Source organism: Chironomus tepperi, unplaced genomic scaffold (assembly GCF_022539635.2).
Source record: "Chironomus tepperi strain 1889 unplaced genomic scaffold, CSIRO-AGI_Ctep_v1 contig_85, whole genome shotgun sequence".
In the NCBI taxonomy this organism is placed as follows: Eukaryota; Metazoa; Arthropoda; class Insecta; order Diptera; family Chironomidae; genus Chironomus; species Chironomus tepperi.
Genome location: NW_027226207.1, coordinates 3,593,353 through 3,616,985, shown reverse-complemented (window position 1 = coordinate 3,616,985; position 23,633 = coordinate 3,593,353). Strand labels below are relative to the sequence as shown.

At 30.5% G+C, this 23,633-nt stretch overlaps 4 protein-coding genes across 4 annotated transcripts; 2 read left to right on the top strand and 2 right to left on the bottom strand.

Annotated features, from left to right (window-relative positions):
• Positions 1 to 360: 360 nt before the first annotated feature.
• Positions 361 to 2,300, top strand: Dsor1 (mitogen-activated protein kinase kinase 1). Its single transcript, XM_070634367.1, has 5 exons — positions 361 to 595; positions 663 to 1,038; positions 1,132 to 1,277; positions 1,365 to 1,809; positions 1,863 to 2,300. Exons 1-5 carry the CDS (start codon positions 513 to 515, stop codon positions 1,968 to 1,970), a joined length of 1,158 nt encoding a protein of 385 aa, XP_070490468.1. The 5' UTR covers positions 361 to 512; the 3' UTR covers positions 1,971 to 2,300.
• A 760-nt stretch (positions 2,301 to 3,060) lies between these two features.
• LOC139086497 (uncharacterized) lies at positions 3,061 to 4,966 on the top strand. The gene is made up of 3 exons (XM_070634961.1): positions 3,061 to 3,416; positions 3,532 to 3,752; positions 4,175 to 4,966. The coding sequence occupies exons 1-3, from the start codon at positions 3,061 to 3,063 to the stop codon at positions 4,924 to 4,926; spliced, it is 1,329 nt and encodes a 442-aa protein (XP_070491062.1). The 3' UTR covers positions 4,927 to 4,966.
• Positions 4,967 to 13,135: 8,169 nt separating this feature from the next.
• LOC139086301 (early growth response factor homolog 1-like) lies at positions 13,136 to 13,847 on the bottom strand. The gene has a single exon (XM_070634709.1). The coding sequence runs from the start codon at positions 13,781 to 13,783 to the stop codon at positions 13,229 to 13,231; it is 555 nt and encodes a 184-aa protein (XP_070490810.1). The 5' UTR covers positions 13,784 to 13,847; the 3' UTR covers positions 13,136 to 13,228.
• A 6,387-nt stretch (positions 13,848 to 20,234) lies between these two features.
• On the bottom strand, positions 20,235 to 22,631 carry LOC139086292 (uncharacterized). The gene is made up of 3 exons (XM_070634698.1): positions 22,402 to 22,631; positions 21,105 to 21,373; positions 20,235 to 21,040 (listed from the first exon to the last, which is right to left on the bottom strand). Exons 1-3 carry the CDS (start codon positions 22,557 to 22,559, stop codon positions 20,604 to 20,606), a joined length of 864 nt encoding a protein of 287 aa, XP_070490799.1. The 5' UTR covers positions 22,560 to 22,631; the 3' UTR covers positions 20,235 to 20,603.
• Between the last annotated feature and the right edge of the window lie 1,002 nt (positions 22,632 to 23,633).

Here is a 23,633-nt window from a genome sequence, read left to right as displayed (position 1 = left end):
ACAGAAGGCTTTGTTTTGCTATTTTCTCATATTTAAGCTATTGACAGCTTAAAATATATAATTAAGAATGAAAATATAGCATAACTAAACGAGATAGAATCATTAGAAATGCCTAACAATTAACTTTTAAATCAACAGGTTTCTTTTTAACATGTTCTGTCTGAACGCACTCATTTCCCCTATTTCCGTTGTTATGAATTAAAATAAATTATAACATCAGCATGAATCATATCATTAAAAACCTTATTTCTATATATATTCAAATTTATGACATTTTAGTCTAAAAAATCAAGAATCGTAAACGAATTTTCATATTTTAAAATTTTTCCAATGACAGTCGGACAAAAGTGACGACAACAAGCAGAAATTGCTTAAAAGTTAGCACTTAAAGGAGAAAAAAATTGTAGAAAAATTTTAAAATTTAAAGAAAAGTAATATTTAGATCTTTTTAAATTATTCTACTCTAATTAAGTTGTAAAGAACCATCAGAAGTTACGGAGAAAACTGAAGAAATGTCGAAAAATAAACTAAATCTTACATTACCACCTCCATCAATGGATTCAGCAGCAACGCAACCTGGTTTACCGTCTGCAGAGTAAGTATCAAGCTTAATCATTCAATCTAGTGCCTATTACCATTCAAAAAAGTACTCAACGTTTCAGGAAAAAAGAATTACTTGGTACAAAAAACAGTATTGATCAATTAACAGAAACATTAGAGGAATTAGAAATGGATGAAAATGCACGTAAAAGAATTAAAGTATTCTTGAGTCAAAAGGAGAAAATTGGCGAATTATCAGATCAGGATCTGGAAAAGCTTGGTGAACTTGGTTCGGGTAATGGCGGTGTTGTAATGAAAGTACGTCATAAGCCAACGTCTTTAATAATGGCCAGAAAAATGATACATCTGGAAGTAAAACCAGCTATCAAGAAACAGATTATTCGTGAACTTAAGGTCTTGCATGAATGTAATTTTCCACATATTGTTGGATTTTATGGAGCATTTTATAGTGATGGAGAGATAAGCATTTGTATGGAGGTAAATTATACATTTTCTGGTCTTTAAGCTTTTCTTTAATTAAATTATTTTACATATTTCATAATGTTATAAAATTTCCTTATTTAATTACAGTATATGGACGGTGGATCACTTGATTTAATATTGAAACGAGCAGGGCGTATCACTGAAGATATTTTAGGTAAAATAACTGTTGCTGTTCTAAAAGGCCTATCGTATTTGCGTGATAAACATGCAATTATTCATCGCGATGTCAAACCGTAAGTATTAACACGCTAATAATCTACAAATGTATGACAAATAATTTAAATATTTTTAATTTGTCTAATTTATCTTTTCCGTCGTAGTTCAAACATACTCGTCAATAGTAGTGGTGAAATAAAAATTTGTGATTTTGGTGTTAGTGGTCAATTGATTGATTCCATGGCGAATTCATTTGTCGGTACAAGAAGTTATATGTCACCGGAACGATTACAAGGAACACATTATTCTGTTCAATCGGATATTTGGTCTCTGGGATTATCATTAGTTGAAATGGCAATTGGAATGTATCCAATTCCACCACCTGAAATGCAAACACTTGATGCCATTTTATTAAGTGATGGACAATCATTGGCAAATCAGACAATTATCGAACCACGATCAATGGCCATTTTTGAACTATTAGACTATATAGTTAATGAACCACCACCAAAATTGGAACATCCAAGTTTCAGTCCAAATTTCAAAGACTTTGTAGATAAATGTTTAAAGAAAAATCCAGAAGAGCGAGCTGACTTAAAAACTTTAATGGTAAGCATCGAATTACTTCCTTTATTTTATATCCACTAACAAATATCTTCTAGGTCCACGATTGGATACGATTAGCAGAAGAGGCGGACGTAGACGTATCAGGATGGGTCTGCAAAACAATGAATTTACCGCTTACACCCAAACGAACAATACCCCACTAAATTATATATTAATTATCAGATAATTAAGCCACTATAATATTCATCCAGTCATATTTTTAATTAAATTAAACAAGAAAAGAAAAACATTTTAAAATTATTGATTAAAATAAAATAAAAAAGGAAAGGTAATTTTCGTAAGGAATGAAAGTAATTTCAAGGAAAGGGAGCATTTTGAAGAATGTCAAGTTCCATAATTTTTCTTATTGAGAAAAACATTTTTTCTCTTTTTTCTATTTGTGTAAACGTGTTATATTGGAAAAAAGTACATAAAAATGTTCTAAATTATTACGATGAATGTGTAAATTAAATTGAATGAACAATTAATTAATTAATTAAAGTTATTAAAGTACATAGTAAAATGTCATTACATTTCAAGAACTATCGTGTTTTAATGGTTTATGCTTAGGTCTGGTAAGTCTGAATTTGAAAGGTTTTGAATTTTTGCATTTGTACGGTTTAAAGCTGTTGTATGGTTTTAAGTTGAACGTTTTTTTTTTAATCAAGAAGGCAGTAAAAATATTAATTTTCCAAATTTTTCATTATTGAAGTCAAGGAGCCATGAAGAAACCAGTTAAAGATGTACATTACAGATTAAGGAATAGAAGAAATATGGAGAAAACTCAAAAAGTTTGCAAAATAATTGAAAATTTGGAATTCGATGAAAACTGAACACATAAACTACTTGCAGTAAAATATCCTTCAACCAATTTAAATCCACGATTCAATGCTACATTTAAATTTAAATCTCATTCCTGCCTGTTGCATACATTCAAGGAGATCAAAATGTCAAGGCTTACGTCTACGTAAAAATTTACAGCAAGTGCATAAAATACTCATAAATTACTGCATTTATCGAGAGCATAAAACTGACAGTTTCAATCCATGCTGAACAATCTCAATAGCATTTATATCCACTTCTCTCGCATTCACACTACATGCTGCCTGATAACAGATCAGCTGTTTCTCATAAATGTACTATGAAAACACTAAAAATGAGGGAAATTCTCTCAAACATTATAAACTGATAAGCCGCAGAGTATTTTTTTGCTTACTAACGTTGCACATTTTTTAGAATTTAGTTTACTTCAGCATGTTGCTGATTAAAGACGTATTAATAATTTTCGTTATAATTTTCTCATTTTATCAAGTTGCTCAGTTAAAGTCTATAAAGAGAACACAGGATGCTGACTATGATGGAAGTCCTGACTATTTCGAAGTAAATACAGTCACAAAAGCGCCAGAAACAAGTCCAACGACACAAAGCTATAAGAATTTGGAGCAACAGACTCAATCAAAGTCCTCAGAAACGGCAGAGAATGAGAATGATGATGGTGTGACGTGTAGCATATCAAATGTCACAGACATTTTATCAAAATTTGAGGTTGAGCATACAGTTTTGGTCATTTTTAAAGTTAATGTTACGGAAAATGAACGGGAACTACTTTAGTGAGTTATTTTGGATGTTCTAAGTGTGGATTTGGTCTTTAAGAATTAAGACTACCTGCCTTTCTCACAAAATTTCAGGAATCACACCGATAATGCTTATTAAATCTCATTTCAGCTTCCTTAACTTAGCAAAGAGATTCGCAGAAGCTCCATCCGTTTTTGCTGATCATAGATTCATTGTTCTTACCATGGACAACTCTAGTGATCTTGTGTATGACTTTATTTACGAGAAAGATTATCCACACGACATTGTGGTGATTGATGAAGATGAATATCCTGATTTGGGTTTTGTCATTGATCTAGATGAGATGCACGTGTATGTTGTTGATCAATGCGGTGAGTAGTTGCTTACAGTCAGTCTAATACAGTCAGTGAGGATGTATGAGTTAAAAATCAAAGATTCCTGTGAACTTCCTTATCAAGACATCAGAAATGACTAAAATTCCATTCATGCCTTCAAGCGTTTTAAATATTTTTTGCATGCTTGATAAATCAAAACAAATGTAAACCTGACCTACTCTAACAACTGATTAATTTGCAAAAATAATCCCGAGATGCACAAAGTTTCAAATTTCCGTTGTCAATGCTAAAAGAACAACACTAAGCTTATATCATGATTTGCCGCACTACATAATAACAAGCCGGTCTGCTCACAAATTATGTTGTGCCTCTCGGGTCAAATCTTATTGACCACAAACTTCATTATTACCATATTGTCAATTTTCAGCCATTAATTAAAATACAATTTAATTTTCTAGGCAAACTAGCTTACATAATTGTACCACCATGGAGTTCAGCACAACATCCGTACGTAAAAGCCGCTGTCATATCGACAATCATAGATTTACCATGTGAATGTCCAGCATCGGAATTTAGTTCAAATAAAATCGACTCAATCTATTTAATGAGTGACTCTTTGGCCGATAATCTAAAAGAACTAACGGATAAAACAACTACAACAAGTTATTCGAGTACAACTGATGGCACGAGAACATCAACGTTAGATGAATTTGGTGAAGAAGACATTGAGAATATTGAGGCATTGCTTGATAATCAGAATCGTGTTGATGAGTCGCTTGAGAAAAGTGAAAACTTGAGTGTGCCGTTAAGGGTCATCATTCCATCTGTTCATGTCCATTACGATGAAAATTCACACAATTATTACAAGTATGACGAGATTATCTTCAAAAGTGACGATGAAAGTTACCACAATCATTATGATTCTGGTGATAAACTACTTGAAATTTCCGATGAACGACTTCAAAGTTTTAATGACAAAATTTTTGTCGGCAATAACTCTTTTAATGACATTAAGGAACAATTCGCAGATGATAAAATTTTAGTAAACAGATTCGGAAGTTTCTACAAAATTTTGAAGAAATTAAGTGACAATATCTATGATGTAGGAAGAGTTGAGATTGATGTCGTTAAAATGCCACCTACTATACAGATATTTGGTGTTCAGCATCATTATAAGCAGTTGAATAAGTGGATTTTGTACAAAATTTGATTATTATGAAATAAATTAAGGATTTTATTATGACTATGAAGGATTGAGGAGTGTTGCAGTAACGACTGGATCTTGCCATACAATTAATTTAGAGTTCCCAACTTCAATAGACATCCTTTAAGTGTTAGGCATCATTAACTATCCACATCCACTGATGCTTAGTATGAAAATCAACAATAACACAGAATATCCCATAAAAAAGGTTGTAAAAACAGGAAGAATCTATGCTTATGCAAATTTTCATGCGTTCCTGTTGAAAAAAGACATTAAAAATTTCGGTACCATTTCGTTCAAGGACACTCATGCAGTCTTCAAACCACATTCCATTTTAGAAAAAATTATCTACGGTTCCAATCAGTCTCACAATGCATTGTATTCATCCAGTACAGGTACGCATCCTAATGCAATTCATTCTCCTGTTATTTTTCGTCTCTTTCTTCTTCCTATTCATTTCTCAGCATCTCATTCTCTTTAAGAGACCAACACAATAAAAGGACATTAGAAGAAAATTTATTTCTCACATTTATATCCTATATGAATCATGTAGCTCTCGAGTTTCATGTTCGCCTAGTAAAATGACTCAAATTTTTTAACTTCTGAAATAAATAAATAATAATTTGTTTGTTTTGTATTGTATTATGTGTGAAAATAAAGTCATTAAATTCTGCAAGCTAGGTAGATTTGGTAATGTCCCTAGAGAGAAATAAGTGAGGAGGCAAAGAACGAATTCCGCATTAGAATTCATTCTTATTAGACAAATATTTTTAATATTGAGGTTCTTATTGGAAATTCCCTGATGGGTTTTTTGATTCTTAATTAATATTCAGTGCTTAGCATTCATTTGAGATGAACAGTTACTCTTCATTTACATACATTGTTTCTGATTTTTCTATTTATGGTATTAGAATGACTATCGAGTTTAGTTTGTAAAATCCAGCGATTATAGAATTAATTTATTTTAAAGAATCATTGACTCCGATTGTGACTATGCTTGTTTGATTCTATGAAAAAGGCCTGATATACTTTATATTTCTGTTTTAGATTGAGTTTTAAGACTATATTTGGCAATAATTCATATTTTACTAGCTTTTCGAGATTTGTTTATGGAACGTTCAAGATTATTCTTCTATAATAGAATTGAAAACTAGCTTTTTGAATTCTTTTCAATTTATTCTCAATCTCTTTGAGTTCATCTGATGATTGCTTAACAATTGTTTCATGGTTTGCTTCTTTAAATTAATAATTTTGAATCTGATCTGAGAATTTTGAATGTTTTTATTTCAAAGAATACTAGATTAAACAAAAAATTAACATTGAAGCTAAGTAACCGACGGTAATCATACTAGCAATGGTCGTAAGGGATGGAAAGGAATATGACAGACTGAAACAGCAGTTTATGCATCATTGATGTCTAATTAAACTGATTTTGATCTAGTAACCTTCACCCAAAAGTCTACCGAATTGTCAATCTTAAATATTCTTCTGGCTGATTCTTAAAAGAATTTTGGTCAGAAAAACATGGGCTCATACTGGTTGTTGAAGACATCAGCAGACTTTTTGACTATTATTTTCCAATCCACAGACCGAAAACAAATAGAGACATCAAGGCTCGCAAAAATAAAAACTAAAAATGAATTGAACTGTAAAAAGTTCTTGAAAATCATTTGTCAAATTCTCTCAAGACTTTTGTGTTTAGTAAGTGCAATAAATTTACACCTCGGGAACATCACAAACAAGATCTTAGCTACCAATATTTCTCCTTTTATTCTAAAATTTTTATTATCTTTGCCGCAAAAGTACGAAGAACAAAGATATTGACTTTTTTACGATAAATGCTTAAGAAGGAGCAAAAAAAAGTATCTTTTGTCTTTTTCATTATGACAACAATAAAGAAAATTCGTTTCGGCTCTTTTGTACTTCATACAGAGATTCAATAAATTGACTTGTCTTCATTTCAGCAAGCAACAAAACAAGATTCTTTTTAGAACCATAAAAAAATTCTTCTAATAATGATTTTGCACTACTAAATTTAAAGTCATAATGATGTTCTGTGGTTTATGGATATAGGTGACGAGCACAGTATGAAATGAAAGGGAATGAGAGAGATGAGAACAATTATTAATCGTCAAGTCAGTAACAAATATATGTGTCGATCGTTGACATTTATTGTTGCTAAAAATTCTGTTCATTTATTTTCCCTTCTGGATTGAGCGTGCATGATACGAAGCAGTAAACAACAATGATGAAATGAAGAGAAATATAGAAAATTTATTGAATTGAATGAAGGGATGACGGCTTTGATCTTTTAATTGTGGAGTATAGGTTATGTTTAGTTGGTAATGATATCGAAACTAGGTATTATAGGTGATTCTATGGTTACTGCGTGATTTGTTTAGGTTGACGTTGATAACACAATGTTTATTTATATAATATAATAAGCTTAATTAAAGAAGATCCAAAGGATTTAATCATTCGACATTATGTTTATTCTTTGAAGTTTAAAAACAAAGTAAACTTTTCTATCGAGGGGACTAACAACTTTAAAAAGGGAAAAAAACTAATTTTGTATGCAAATAAAATTTGAATATTAAATGACAGTTTATATTGTTTGATAATATTAATAACAGTCCTCAATGACATTGTGGTGCTTAGACAAGAAAGACAAGAATTTCTATGATACTTAAAATACATTTTCAAGTGACTAAACTTAATTTTGATCATATTCCATACTTAGTTACTGAAATAATCATTCACAAATCCATTAAACAAACCAAAATCAGCCGCACATCCCTACCAATCTCCTTAATGATATTGAACATTTAATTTCTAAACCAAAACTAGCCAAATTGTCTGGGATGGGCAAAAAAACTCAATTCCAACAATATTTTATATTCCTTCTATAGAATTTCATAAAAATTTTTCATGCCAACACCTTTTATGACGTCCTTTATAGTGTCAAAAATATTTATTACATATGAAGTTCTTTGAGTTCTTCAGAAATAAAGGAAGACACGACAACAATAATAATGGAGGCACTCGGTTTTGTTTGTTTGAAATTTTTTTCTTCTATCCTTAAAAGGAATTGAAGCATGAAAATTAATTTTAAGCATTTGGATCCATCACAAATGCCAATTTTCACGGTCTATCATAAATGAGGTAATGAAAATATCATTTTGAATCTAAAATCGATATAAAGTTCGATGGAACTAATTAATTCAATTCCAAATGAAAGAAGACTTTCAAGTCATTCATGAAAATAAAATTGGATTTTAAAGACTTAAGGTAAGAAATTCATAAAAAAGATTTAAAGTTAAGTGGAAATGGTCAAGATTTTGTAATGGAAATTAAAGCCGATTTGGACTGTACTTCCAAAAAAGTCCCCTTTGAAGTAGCCAAGAATGAAACATTTTTCCATTCAATGGAACCAATTGAATCCAAAAACTTAGAATAACAACAACAAGCATCAAGCACAATTGAACTCCTGAAAAATTAAACAGATCAATGAATGACAAAGAAGCTTTAATCCTCTTAACTGTAGCACATGCATGTATGTACTTATGTTTTGAATACTTATTAACATGTTTAGATTCGTCAATAGGCTCTTTAACACTTCAAAAATCTGTGAATGGGAATTAATCAGTTTAAAGGAATCAATTGTGAATGGTTAGTTAGCTTGTGACAATGACGAGATGTAAGAGCATTGAAGGAAAATATCCGCAAAAGGTGAGGATTAATAGGAAAACGGTAAGATTTGTAGCTGTCCATAGCTGTAAATATGGAAGAAATTGAATTTGTTCTGGATCAATTGGCACAGTATATATCGATACTCATTTTGTGGATCAATCAAGGATTTGGTATGAATATTGATATGTTATGAGAATGGTCATGAATCACAGCTAATCTGTACGGTCCGTAAAGTAAGTAGATAAGTATTGATGCCCTAAAGGAAGAGCATAAGATGATGATTTGATCAATATCCGAGTGAAACAGGCTACAATAGTATATTCATCGAAACATCAGTTCTTATTCATAGTATAGACTGCAAATTCCACAAACATCAAGTTTATAGCCATATAGTCGACTAATTGCAGCTTGTACTCATCAAAGCAACAAATTGCAAATCTCACCATAGTCATCATCAAGCATAAAGAACGACACTAAAGTCAACAACCGAAAGTTGTGAGTTCGATTCTCAATTTTGATTAATAAAATTGTATATTCTATATATCTCTACTTCTCTTTTTGCCATTTCCCTCCATTTTTGAAACTTATTATGATCTAACATACATACTAATTCCAATAAATTCTAGGATTCAGCTCGTAAAACTTCATAAGTACAAGCCACTTAATCCACAAGTTAATTCCATTCCAAGACATGAAATTTCCTACAAATCGTCTTACCTCTGCTCCTATTATTAACCAAAAACAGAAAGGAACTCCGAAAAATATTATTTATGTACATATTCACTTAAGGCTCTTCCTTTCATCTCGTTCAACATAAATAGAATATATCATGCATTCAGCATAACTTTTTTGAATAGAATGTAAAGCATTTCTTTCGGCTCATTGAAATGTGAATGGAATTGTGTCGAGGTGAGAAAGAATGGAGGATGGAAAGGATAATAGGATAATAGGGCATATAAGTTTGTGTAGATAAATATAATTTTAACACTTACCAATGCACACACATTTGATGACAAGCAATTCCTTTTACTTATTTTGCTATGCCAATTTGACCATATTTTGTGAATTTTAGCTAATTTTGTAAAAATGAGAAAGCAACTTTGTCTGTCTGTCTAGAAGACAATGCAAATTGAAGCTAATTTAAATAATTTTTGGCCGTTAATTTTCAAATGGTTTTTGACCGTTATTTTGTGATTGCTGTTTTATATCATCAATCTTCTTACTTACTTTGCTGACCGTACAGATCAATTGTGAACCAAAGCTTCCCTCAGATGCCGCCTGAAACTGGCTTTATCGCTAGCTTCTGCTTGATTTGTGCCAATAAAAATGCGTTTTTACAATATTAACTGCAAGTGACCATGTCTGTCCTTTTTCGCATGCATGAAAAATGCCATGACAATAGTTATGAATATTCATAAATTATTCCATTTACAAGTCACAATAGCTTGCCAAAAAACCAAAGTTCATTACAAAGAAGCAGAAAATCAATCATTAAAATGAATGTTCGGCAGAAGCTCAAAAGACACAAAAATTTACTGCCACATTTCATCTGAAAAGTTCTGAATAAAAAAGTAAAATCCTTATGATGACAAATTGTAAGGCGATATCGACGCGCGCGACAACACAAAACAAGAAGCGACAATAAAAAGGAATCGAAATTTATTTCAATCGATCAGTTTTTTGATCATGTTACACGCGGTTACGAGACACACCTTTAGTGTCTCTTTTTTCACTGCATTTCACAATGAACATCAATGAAATAAGGAACAAAAGGACGCGAGCATCATTTGAGAACTTTTATAATTGATTTATTACTCAAACCATTTTTTTTTTGGGTGAAATTTTTTATGTGGAACAATGAGTGGAATGTTTTAGGTGAAAGAGAGCAAAATCATCCCATTGTGCATCATTACAAGAATTTCCTAATAAATCGAGTGGATAGAATGGATGGTATGGAAGGTATTGAGTTAGGACATGAAGCGCATCTAGCTATGTTAAAGAAGGATTGCAGAATTCATCTAGTGAGTCTATGTGGCTCAATGGTGGAATGGTTTAGTACCTTGGTACCTAATTATTGCAATACACATGATCCTGCGATCATCGGTTCGAGACTCAGCAGGAGAATTTTAATACTAGTCCTTTTTCGAATTATATTGAAGAGAAATGTGGCGAACAGCCTTCACTTGTAGTCTATAGACAGTAGTGTCACTAAAGGAGTGGTTCCTGATCCCCACTGTAAACTGTAAGTATACAGGATCTCGAAGAATTGAGTAACTAAAGGGACTCAAATCAGTTTTTGGCAATTTTTAATCATAACCCAGTCAGTCCGACAAACATAAGCTACATAAAATCCATTTCCATTCAACCTGTTTCCATCCAAAAACTATCTATCCTTTGTTCTCATCGCGATCCTCGTCCCTTTTTTCCTCATTTTTCTCTATCTTATTTTAAACATTGTTTTTTTTTTGGTGAATAGGCAGCAATAGAGAAGACACTTTAACATGAATTGTTACAGCACATCGATCAATCTTGAGGACAAAAATTTTTTGTGACAGTTTTTTTGGGAAAAATAATTTCTTTTATTATTTTTCACGCAATTTTTTTTAACATAAAATTTCACAATTTCTCTTCTTTTTTTTTGACATTGTTTGTGGCATTTTGATTCCAATTAAAAGGCAATTGTATGTATCATTTGATTGATATTAGGTTAGTGTAATGAATTTTTGCGCGATTATGGCAAAAGCCACTCGATCACAATTTTAACAATAAATAAAGAAAAAGTCCTTAAAAATTTTTATTTGTGTCTTTTGTTGCGTCTTAAGGAGCAAGTCCATTGTTTGATGACTTTCCATTGTGTCCTAGGCCACAAAAACCACTCGCTTATTTAATTCGTGCTTCGTTCCTTTATCGTTTTTGTGGCTGACAATGAAAATTTAATGTAATGATTTCCAGGAACGATTCAACGACAGCAGATGTTTCATGCTTGATATAAAAATTGAGGAAAAAAGAAACGTCGTCGTCGACACATCTTTCTAATGTCATTAGCTCGTGGTCCCGTAAAGATGCTATTTTCTTTTCAAAAGAAATTCAATTTTGGATCAAAAAAAGAAGCAGCACAAAAGGAAATAAAAATGAAAAATCAATGGCATCAAACCACACATAATAGTTATATTAGGGGAATGGAATCGAAATATGCACGAGAAATAAACAATGGAAGATGCATGCAACCCTCGTGGTTTCTTCAAATCCTTAACCACGCCTCTAGGATAACTCTTTAAATCAATTTATTTAGCAATGTGAGACATGATGAAGGAAATGCTTTAGTTTTATTATGGATTCGTGCTGTTTTAATTAAATTAAATTGGAAAAGTTTTGTGACTCACTAAAGAAATATTTTAGTGAATTTACGGATTTTTATTGTTTTTGCAGATTTAATTGAAAATTGTGAAGGATAGAATCTTTGTATTTGATACTTTGCAGTAATTTAAATCAAGATTTAAAAAGAAATTTAGCAATTTTAATTTGTAAATAAAGTTTCAACTAATATTATTGCTTTCAAAATGTTTTTAATGACTAAAAATAAAGTTTCTTATAAATTTTTAATTTTTACAATTATTTGAGGGTTTTATTACAACTTATTCAATAAAATTCTGCATTTAAAACTTATAACTTTCTTTTAACATAATCCAAATGGCTTAAAATTTAAAATAATATTGCTATTTTAGTTTTTAAATTTAAAAATGTGAAATTTCATTAAAAAATATATTCTTATATGAAATATTTAAAACTTCTTTATAATTCAAATTGAAAAATTTAATTTTCATTTCAATTTTATTTTGAATGTTTATGAATTATTTTTCAAAATTTTCTTTGAAATTTCATTCAACTTCAAAAAGAAAATGAAGATTGAAACCCAGACTTCATGTCTCCGACACTCTGTCTACAAAATATTCTTCATAGCTTTTAAGAAAATTTTCAAATTTTTTTAAGAACTTCTTCAAATTATTTATTTTGAATATTTCAGTTTTCAAATTTTTAAGATTTCAGTTTCAAGTTTTAATATTTGAAATTTTAATTTGATATTTTTAAACTTGTAAAATTTCAATATCAAACATTAACATTTTTGAAATTTTAAAAATTAAACTTTAAAATTTTATTTTTTTATTTTTAATTTCAATTTCAAAGATTAAAGTTTTAATACTTTTAATACTTTTCGTTAATAATTGGTTTAATTTTAGTTAATACTTCAAAAATACCAAAAAATCCACCAAAATATATGAAGTTATATCCTTAAACAAGCCGGCGCAATATATTCCTTATTTGATAAATCTACAAATTGCTATTAGTTGATTTCCAAATTTTGAAAATTGTCAATATTACATAAACATCTGAAAAGTTAAAAACAATAATTTTAAATTTTGCTGAAAATTTAAGAATAAAAATAGGAAATTTCAAAAGTTTTCATTTTAAAAATATAAAATTTATTAAATTTTTAATAAAGTTTCTCTTTCTTATCAAAATAAATTTATCCTAACTATGTTCATAGAAAATTTACAGTCTCAACTTGTTAACTTAATTAATTATTTTGTACAAATGTCCTTAAATCTAAACTAAATTCTTAATATCCATAAACGTAAGGATAGACAGGAAGTAAGACGGTGCTGTATCTCTCTGATGCCATATGTGTCTTCATATGCTTTTTCAAATGATCGCGACGGCCGAATTTCTTTTGGCATGTTGGACATGAGAATGGACGTAATCCTGTGTGAATTCTCTTATGTCTGGTGAGTTCCTCGTTTCTTGTGAATGTCTTATCGCATGTGTCACATTTGAATGGACGTTCGCCAGTATGAGTTCGGATGTGTGACTTCAATTGTCCATTATTTGAGAATCTAGCAACATCACAATGTGGGCACTTGAATTTCTTTGGTCGTTGCTTCTTCGTGCTCATCATTTTTGCACGAGCTTCTTCAGCCATAACTCTAGCATATTCCTGTTCCATAAAACTCATTGAATAAGCATCAAATGGTGTTAATGGTAAATATTCTGCTGGAGGTGTTGGTGGCATATAAAGGTAATCAGGTATCATTGGATTCACTAGCGGATTCATAAACATAGCTCGATTTACTGGTTCCTCTTTCACTTCTATTGGCACTTGAACATTATTATCCATTTTAGCACTTTGTGATTTTTCAGCCTTTGTATCCCATGGTCTGAAAATTGTTCTTGAGTATGTTTGAGGTGGTTGTGCTGCTTTAGCTGTCATTTTTATATCCACAAAATTTTTTTTTTCACAAAAAATAAAGAAAAAATTTTTCAAAAACTAAAAAATATTTTTTTAATGCAAAGCTTCCTTTCACTTTGATATCTTGTTGCAAACTGAATGAGAATCTGTTCTTGCATCCCTTATTTTAAGGTTTCTTCCCTCACTGTGCCCTTTCTCTACAATATCATTGTTGTTGTGTGTATGTGGCACGAAATTCTATTTCTTTTTTTTTTGTCCTCGATGAAACCCTCATTCAGCCTATACAATAATAAAAAAATGAAAGAATCGAAAGGCCAACCCTCCCTCTTGAATTCTCTCTGCTTCTTCTTCTCTCTATTGTTATCCTCGATCGTGTTTGTTATGTTACTTTGTTTTTGATACATGATGTATGCAGCTGAACTTCGATATTATGGAATATCCTTTTATGTCTTCTAGACGATGAATTTTGAGGCAAAAATTTATTGCGAAACATTTTTTTTCTCTCTAATTTGAGATTAAAGATTTTTTAATGTTTTAGAAAATTTTTGTGGATGAAAAAAATTTAAATTGCATTTTTTAAGGGATGATAGTTGATTTATGGATATAAATCAGTTCAATGAGTTTTGAATTGGATTTTTTCTGCAATAATTTATGGTTTTGAAGAATAATTTTGTGAATTTTTAATTTTGATCTAAGATTGCTTTGAATTTCACGCTTGTTATACTATTAATGTGTTGAATTTGTAAGTTTTTGAATGATTAGCTCCTTTGTAATGTTGTTAACAAAGATTTGAGTACGAAATTCATCTAAATTTGCTATAAATTGATGTTTATTCTTCAAAGTTCAATAAAAGACTGAAATTTTGAGGAAAGAAGGGAAAACAACTAAATTCCAATAATATTTAAATTCAAAATGACCGTTAAAATAGTAATAATTAATCTTTGTGCTTTTTTAATGCATTTTGAATGTTTCTTTATCCTAGGAATCATAAATAAATGTTAATCAGTGCTCCTTTAGAACTTCTCTTCAAAAATTGTTTACAAAATGACTAGACTTAACCTGAATTAGTCAAAATCATCACAAAAGCTCATAAAATCTGAAAAAAATACAATTTAATAACTCAATAACTCTGCTGAGTCATCATTTTTTAATAACTAAACTCCTAGTTTCCCAAAAAAATGCACAAATCAAAACACATAAGCATAAAGTAACAAATAATGTCATAAATTTTCCATCTACAATTTCATCCCCCAGAACAATTTCTCGTCCATATTTATGAGATTTCTTTTGGAAAATTCAATAAAACCCACAACAAAGGAAATCCTTCAACCCCTTGTCATGCGAAATTGCGTTTTTCGCATAATCATGAATTTTTACTCTCTTCATCCATAAGAATATTTATGTGTAACGGCAAAGAAAACCCTCGACAATGCCTTTCCACAGGCCTTTTTTTTCTCATCGCAAGCATTTGATTTTTCCCTTCCACACAATCTCGCCTTAAACACACAATTTAAATGCCGCAATATGAGATTGTTGCAACAGACAAGAATCAACATTTTTTGGATGTATGGATGAAGTCATCCCTCAGTTAGTCTTTCAACGCATCTCATCCAGAATATAAAATATGTGAAATAAAAAAAAAATGAGCAAATGTATATCATGTCTTTTGTTTGTGGCCTATGAAATGGCAATAATTCAATAATTCATAGACGAAGTCATTCATACCCAGTCGACCCTCTTAATATTATGCTTTATGAAATTGAAATTCGTTCTTTGTGGTTTTTCCTCTATCAGTGCGGTTGCTGCTGCTGCTTGACTTACTGTTGTTGTCATTTTTAACTTTCGTGGTATTGCCAGATTTTGTTGATAGTGTGGATGACATAGTGTGGCATTGCATCAATCTAACGTCGACCTAGTGTCTGATATGTGAGTTCTGGATGTTTACTTAGGTTTTCCTACTTATTAAGTGTCGTAGATTAATTGAAATGTGAGATCCAGTAACATCCAGTAAGATCCAGCGAAATATCTGGCAATCACTAATCCAAGAAATGATAATCTCAATAAAGGGGCGCATTTGATTCAATAAAATGCAAACGCAATAGCTGTGAATGTTAATGGTTTTCTCTTCATCATGTATATGAGCATCAACTGCCATTTGTTTTCACTTTACTTTCCCTCTCTTTATTTCTGCATTTTATTTTATTTTTATATATTTTTATCCTAACAATAGAGAAGAGAGGAACTTGAAATATCCACATTGCAATACGTTCTATGTATACGAAATGAGAAGCCATTAATAACAATAAAAGCATAAACTACCCTTCGCCATTCCCTCGACCGAAAATATAATAATTTTTTATTCGAAGGTTTTCTTTCCCACTTTATAAAAACTGAAAAATTTGATACATGGTCTTTACGGTTTCGTTGAGTGCAGTTGCAGAAAATTTTTATTCAGATGTAAAAAAAACCTCAACATGATTTCGTGGCTTATTGAATTATTTATGATTCTTTATGGTTGTGTGCACAAAATGGATGTTTGAGATTGAATTTTAGTAAATTTTGATGACTTCCTGGATGGCTATTCACTTGTGATGTCTATCTTTACATTCTTTGACTTCTTAACAGCTTGTAAAAATCAACTAGATTCCTTAAAACACGCACTTACCTAGAGAAATGATGAATTTAAGTTTTGTAAACACGAACGATGTAAAATGCACAAATTTCTTTCAAATTTTCAAAAACTGTCCAGATTTAAATCTTAAAAATCCGTTAAATTGGTAAAATGTCAATGAATTGTTACAAAACAAGTAAACAACTTCTTTTTAGTCACTTCCTCATTTCTTTTTGAGATTTTCTGTAAATACAAAGATTTCCCATTCATTCAATGAGAAAAGTCAACATTGAAGCCCTCAAAATACCTTACAACTTCAATTAATTGGAATTAAATCTTCCTCTCATCATTCTACGCGGATATCAATCATCCCTTATGATGACAAATATTAGATTCAATAATAAAAAACTGCTCAAGGATTCATTTTGCTATAAAAAGGATGTAAATTTTGATTGATAGATCATTTATTCTGTACCTTTAGCATTCAATTTAATGTCCTAATAGATATAGCAACAAATATAATGGAACTGAATGTAATGATCCACTTTTCTTGTCAAAACATCCTTTTTGTTGACAAAAAAGACTATTTTTTTATTCCATAGAAAAAGGAACAGGCAGAACGGAAGTACCGTAGGATAGAATGTACATTCTTGTGCAACAATGAAGAAGTCAACAATTGGGAATAAAATTTCATGAAAAAAAGAAGTAAGAAGTCATAAAATTGTATACATACATACTTATTGTTCCTCAATTGAATGTGAAGCACGACTCGAAATTTTGATAAATCAATAAAGAACTTCTAGATTCTTAAAAAAGGCACTTTTTTTAGTCGAATTGAAATTGAAGCTAATTGATCGATTCAGCAACTTGGGCGTTCTTCCTGTGGAAGTTGCTTCTTAGCCTTAATATCCTCCTTATTTATCAAAATATTGCAACTTTTTTTTTGCAACCTACCCTGAATTTACGTTATAAGCCACTACTCGTTACTAAGCCACTGGCTTAGTAAAGAAATTTGAATCTGGAAAAATTTTGTATCCGTTAATAAGCCACTACCAAAAAGTCATTAATTAAACTAGATAAAATAAATTTTCTGATTTTAAATGACATATTCCATTATGAACAATCTAAAAGAACTAGAAGAAATTAATAATTTTTAAGATTTTAATGAAAATTTTCGTTTTTTCTTCATTTGTTTACATTTTCTACTAAGCCATTACTCGTTATTAAGCCTTTTTTTACGATTTTGAAAACTTTTTTCTTCCGATAAGCCACTGGCTTATAACGTAAATTCAGGGTACATGATTGTTAAGTTATTGCCAATTCATGGACAATAAACTTGTTTATTTGTTGATCAATGTTGTTGATGTGACAATTGAGTAGCTTGGACAATTGCAGATATTTTTGGCTATTCTTGAAAGTCTCAATTGAGAAGATATTGAAAGGACGAGAGGAAGTAATCATTTAATTGCACAGAATTACAAGAATCTTTGCAGAAATTTTGATATAAAGAATGGAAAGCCTTCATCCACGCGCATTATGGGTAGAGTTTTGTACGATGATGTGATTTATTGAATTGAAATCTTTTGTAATCTTGTTGTTGGATAGGAGTTTTCAATGAAATGATATAAAGAATCATAGCTGCACATCTGCGATGTTTGTATTGAGGCAGTCTTCTTTTAGAAGGAATATCTTGTCTATTGATGGCTAGAAATGGTTCTATCATGTTGTGTGGCTACAGTTGCAATAGTTCGAAGTTGATACACATTTCACTTGAAGTCAGGTCAACATAATTTAGTGGTGGTCACTCGAGATCGACGGAAGTGCGTTTTCCTCGTAAAGAATGAAAACAAACGTTTACCAAGCAACCATTGCTTGTCTCTTTTCTATTCTCTTGTCTGTCATTTGGACAACGTCTCAAAATGCGTCGATCGAGTAAGATTCTGAGTATTTACACTATATTACGTCAATTAATACTCTTAGTAACCTTTGAAATTTCTTTAAAACTGTGCAAACCTTACCAAAACCTTGAACAAACCCTCTAAAAAAAGTCAAAAATTAATTAACACATCACCAAAAATTTGTCGTGCTCTTTAAACAATCAACAGTGGAACTAATTGCATACTAACTATTACCTAAGTATCATCACACATTATCTCACCAATTTAACATTAAAATATCCTATACTGCAATATTGACCGTTTAGTTCAATTGGACAATAGACGACTCTATTTACATTGCTATTCAATTGAGTAAATTCACATTTATTTGACCTAATAGCTCATGCAATATATTAAAATTTTAAAGTTAGATGCAATTAAAGTATTCCTTGTGTACCCATAAATATTTGCTTATTTGTCTTCAAATCTAAGTGTAGATAATTAGAATTATACAATTTGAGAATCACTAACTGCAAAACACTCAACGGGTGGCATGAGGAAATAAATTTGTTAAGTAAATACCCCTTGTTGTGTTTGTTCTATTACTCACTGTTGTACATTATGTTTGCATTCGTAACCCAATTCCATATACGAAAAAATTATTTTCCCATGAGCATCAAAACTGTGTCTTTTCTTGTTTGTTGTTTGTTTAAATATTTGCAATTTAACCTGACCACAGAGAGAGAGAGATTTGGATGCTCTAAAATGGATCATCACAAGTAATAATTATATGAAATCTATCCTGCATGGAATTGCATTGTTAAATTTTCATATTTACTTTATTTTTTGCAAATAGAAGAAATTTTTATTCTTTTCTTGTTGACTTTTTTTCTCCTCTTTCTTCAATTCATCCTTTTGTGAATGGATAGCAGCTATATAAAAGGTATAAGAATATGAAATTGTACTCTACTCATATAGAGATGACAATCTTTGTGAAAAAAATTTATTGCCAAAAAAAAAATTGGCTATTACAGAAAAATTCTATTGTAATTTGAGAATTATTTGGGATGCGACGGGAATTTTGGGATTTATTTATTTGATATTGACAGTTAAGCAGTGGGAAGGTTATGTTATGCAATGCTATTAACATTTTGATCTATAAATTGAATTAAATTGAATTTCAACGGTTAAATTTATTTTGAAATTTGTTACTTAAATAAGTTGCATGCCCCGTGTTTTTGTTCTAATTTTCAGTTTAATTTTAGAATTCGAAGAATAAACACAAACAAAAATTTACTTTAATTTAATTATTAGAACTGTATCGTTGCTATTTGACGTAACTACATTGCATTAGGAAGCAATAAATCAGTATTAGATTCGATTTACATGTAAATTAATTGAAATTGGAATTGTTTTGTTTATTTTTGAATCAAAATGCAACAGAATGATGCTTTTTACGTCAATTGAATTCTTTTTATACAGTTTTAAGTTATTTATTTGAAATTTAGCAGATTTAAATTTAAAATAATCGTAATAATCATTCAAAACATTCATTTTTGAGCAAAGCAAGGCCTACTTTGTGTTCTTCGATATTGTAAACATTTTCGACACTTCTTTCAAACAAATCAATTCCAGCCAATCCCAATTCATGAGAATCTAGCAAAATACAAAGACAGATAACATCTCTACATCTATTAAGTCATAATTTTGCACAGAAAAATTGTCAATAGCGAAATTAAATCGTCTTTGGTGGTGAATCTTTCTCAATTTATTGTGAATTTTACGTAAAAAGGACTTTCTGCCTTTCACTTACATTTGATCGATCGAATGGTCAAAAAAATGGTAGGAACAATAAGAAATATCAGTTTTATATAAAAAAAAAGGATAATTTATTGGCATTGTGGTTTCAAGAATTCAATTTTTGTACAAAGTGTGAATGAAAATTTCTTTCATTGAATTTTTTATAAAAAAAAATTTTATATCTGCACAAAAAAATTGTGAATAGCCTAATCGAATGCGAAGAATCTCTTAAGAATGAAGGCGTGTAAGGTCCTTTCTTCAACTTACACAATAAATTAAGTCTTTTTTTTGCTGCTTCTTCTTTTGTTCTTTTTAACAAAAGATGATATTTCTTAAGAAATTGTTAACTTAACCTTTTCTACCTAACAACTTAAATTTGTTATCCTTTTTTTTCCTTCTTCTTCGTCATTCTTTCTCTACTAGACAAGTTGACGTCGTCTCAAATTATTCATGGGAACTGCTAACATTTCTCAATACAATGTAACATTGGTGGTACACTGCAAAAGCATTCTTGACAGTTTTGATCGGGTGATGGTAGCTTATCGCCGATATTAAATTCCATCTTGCCGAATTTACACGTTGGTTCGCTGTTGCTGAGATTCTTAAAGTTTTCATTTGGTATTTGATGTTTTTCACCTGGACAACGCCAACCGATTGGGCAGCAAGTCTCTTTCTTGTAATATACTGGAATACATCCTTCTGATAGACGACCAGTGTTCCTTAACGTTATTCCACAGTCAATTCTTTTGCAACTTGGATTCTCTTCAATGCGAATTGTGTTGTTATAGTCTTTTGTGCAGAAACAACTGTAGCAGAGATCCTTTGGATACATTTTTTGACCTTCGTGGTAAGTTTTGCCTTCAAACTCACACTTACTTAATGTTGCTGTTTCTTCATCTATTCAGAATAGAAGATATGACAATAATTGTCATTTAAATAAGCACAGCAAGTGCATACTTACCGCAAACAGTATTAACAGCACAACAATGTTCATTATCATACTGTCTTATACATTTCTTCGATGGATCAGGACCATGGAAGAATTCTGGACATTCAATATGTGCGCAAACAAACTCAGCCGGTCGACCATCCCACGGTTCACTACAGACACAATTACCATCGCACATACCAGCCAATTGTGACTCTTTAAGGTCCTCTCTTATTTCATATACTTCATCCTTATAATAACACTTATTGACATCTCTCGTCTTCATGTCTAAACACTTAAAACTGAATAAATAGAAAGAAGAAAAAAAAAATTAAAATTCAGTATGATGTGCCTTAAAAATTAGCATAAATTAGTAGTTAGAGATAAATCATTTAAGTTTACTATCTGTTTGATATTCAATGTCAAGCTATGATGGGAATTTCTATTGCAAAAATTAATATAAATTCATTAATTTGTAGGCTATGCGATGTGTCAAATGGATGTCTATGTTAAGTTCAAGATAACAAGTCTAAGTTAGGCAAGTTTCTTGAAGTTTCTGTAATTTGGAGCTGTGTTTTGGATTGATTGCTGGATCTTGACTATGTGGCGTATTGTGATAAATCTCATTTTTGGCTGTTTGAGGACATTGTGGGAACTCGATATCGTTATGACGTTTTAACGCTGGAATAGTGATCTAAGAGTGTATTGGCTTATAGGTTAGTATTGGTCAGGGTTAGGGTTGTCGATGTTTGTACTAAATAGTACTAAATTGCTGATAGATCAAATTCTGTCAATTTTCATAGGAATATCCCGGAATATCAATACTTAGGTAGCTAACTAGCTATGATAAATTTAGTCTAGTATTTGAATTTGAATTAATTCTCATAATAATCATATGATCCTCACAATGTTTGCAAACAATTGTAAATTAATTTGATTACGCAAGCGATTTAAATTCAACTTTTGACCTCATCGTCTGTACGAATCAAAAGCGATTACTCATATAAAGATTTGTTCCGTTTTGTTTGTAAACAATAAAGTAGAATAATTATTACCGGATTTATAACTTTTAATTCTAGAATTTGTTTAATTAAATCTCTGAGGTACTTAATAATCCATTAAAAAGTGGCAATTAACACATAAAAATTAAAGCATCATTAAAGTCAACTCGAGCGAATTATCGCGAATTAAAACGAGAATCTTACAGTTCTGAATGATAAGACTGGCTTAAAATTGAATTAAAAATTTGAATATTTTGTATTTAAACTTGAAAATCACTTAAATCTATGTCAAGGCCAACTAGATAAATTTACATAAAATTATAATTTACCTCTTAACACAGCACCCATCTTCATCCTTAACAGCTTCACATCCCATTTCTTCATAATGTTTGGGAATTATAGGACATCTAGCTTTATCACAGTCTTTTGCTGTTGCAACAAATGCAAATTGCACCAACACAAAAATTATGCAAATTTTTTCCATCATTTTATTTAATTTTTTTGTAAACTTTTTGAGAGTCGACTTATTAATGCAACGATGCGAACTAAACTGAGATTCATAAGTCAACGGATCGACTTTTTTAAGAGAGCAAATCGCAGCTTTATGGCACAGAAAAGGAAAAAAAAGTGACGATAACGTCAAGTACATCAGAGAGTATAAATTCTTCAGATCAACGCCTCTTTAGATGATAAGAATAAGGTGCGCGAAGTTCGTTTAGTGTCACTTTAACTTTAAGTTTGAAGAATTTAAAGTAGGAAAAAATTTGGAAAATTGTAAAAAATTTCCATATTTACTCATTTTTGTCGCTTTAATAACAAAACAAAAGAGTAAGCTCAATTAATATGGTATGAAGCTTGAAATTTTAAATTTTCTACAGTTACACTAAACAAATTTCTCAATTTGTAGCTGTAATCACTTAAAAAAATTAATTAATTCATATAAGCAGAACAGTTTACTAGTTACTTTTAATTGATTTTAAACCTTATTGAAACTAAGTTCAAATTCATAAAATAGTTGCTAAGCCTTCGTATGAGAAAAAATTGAAAAAGTTTATGTGACACTAAACGAACTTCGCGCACCTTATGAGCATGATGAATGTATTGATGATTACTTTGTGACAGTACTCAATGCAAATTGATCCTCCTTTTTGCCCTTAACAAATCGCTCACATTTCTCGTTAATGTCTTTTGAGGTTAAATATTTATACTGTCTTTTTTGTGAGCATACATTTTTTATGGCTGGCAAAAGTCTCTCTAGTATTTGTAAACAATTGAACTGAAGAAATGTTGACAAAGTCCACGGATATGAATGATTTAAGCAGGAATATTGGTAATGGATTTGCAGACTTAAGAGAATTCGGTTCAGGATGTTTTGAAATTACAACGGTTTTCAAAAATTCAAAAACTAACGGTTTTCAAAAATTCAAAATTTCAACGATTTTCAAAAATTTAAAATTAATCAGATTCCAAAAAAATTCTTTTTTTCAGTTTTTTCCTCAAAACTTGCTTTTTTACTGCTTTTAAACCTATAAATAGGCAAAAACCCATAATAAACTTCCCT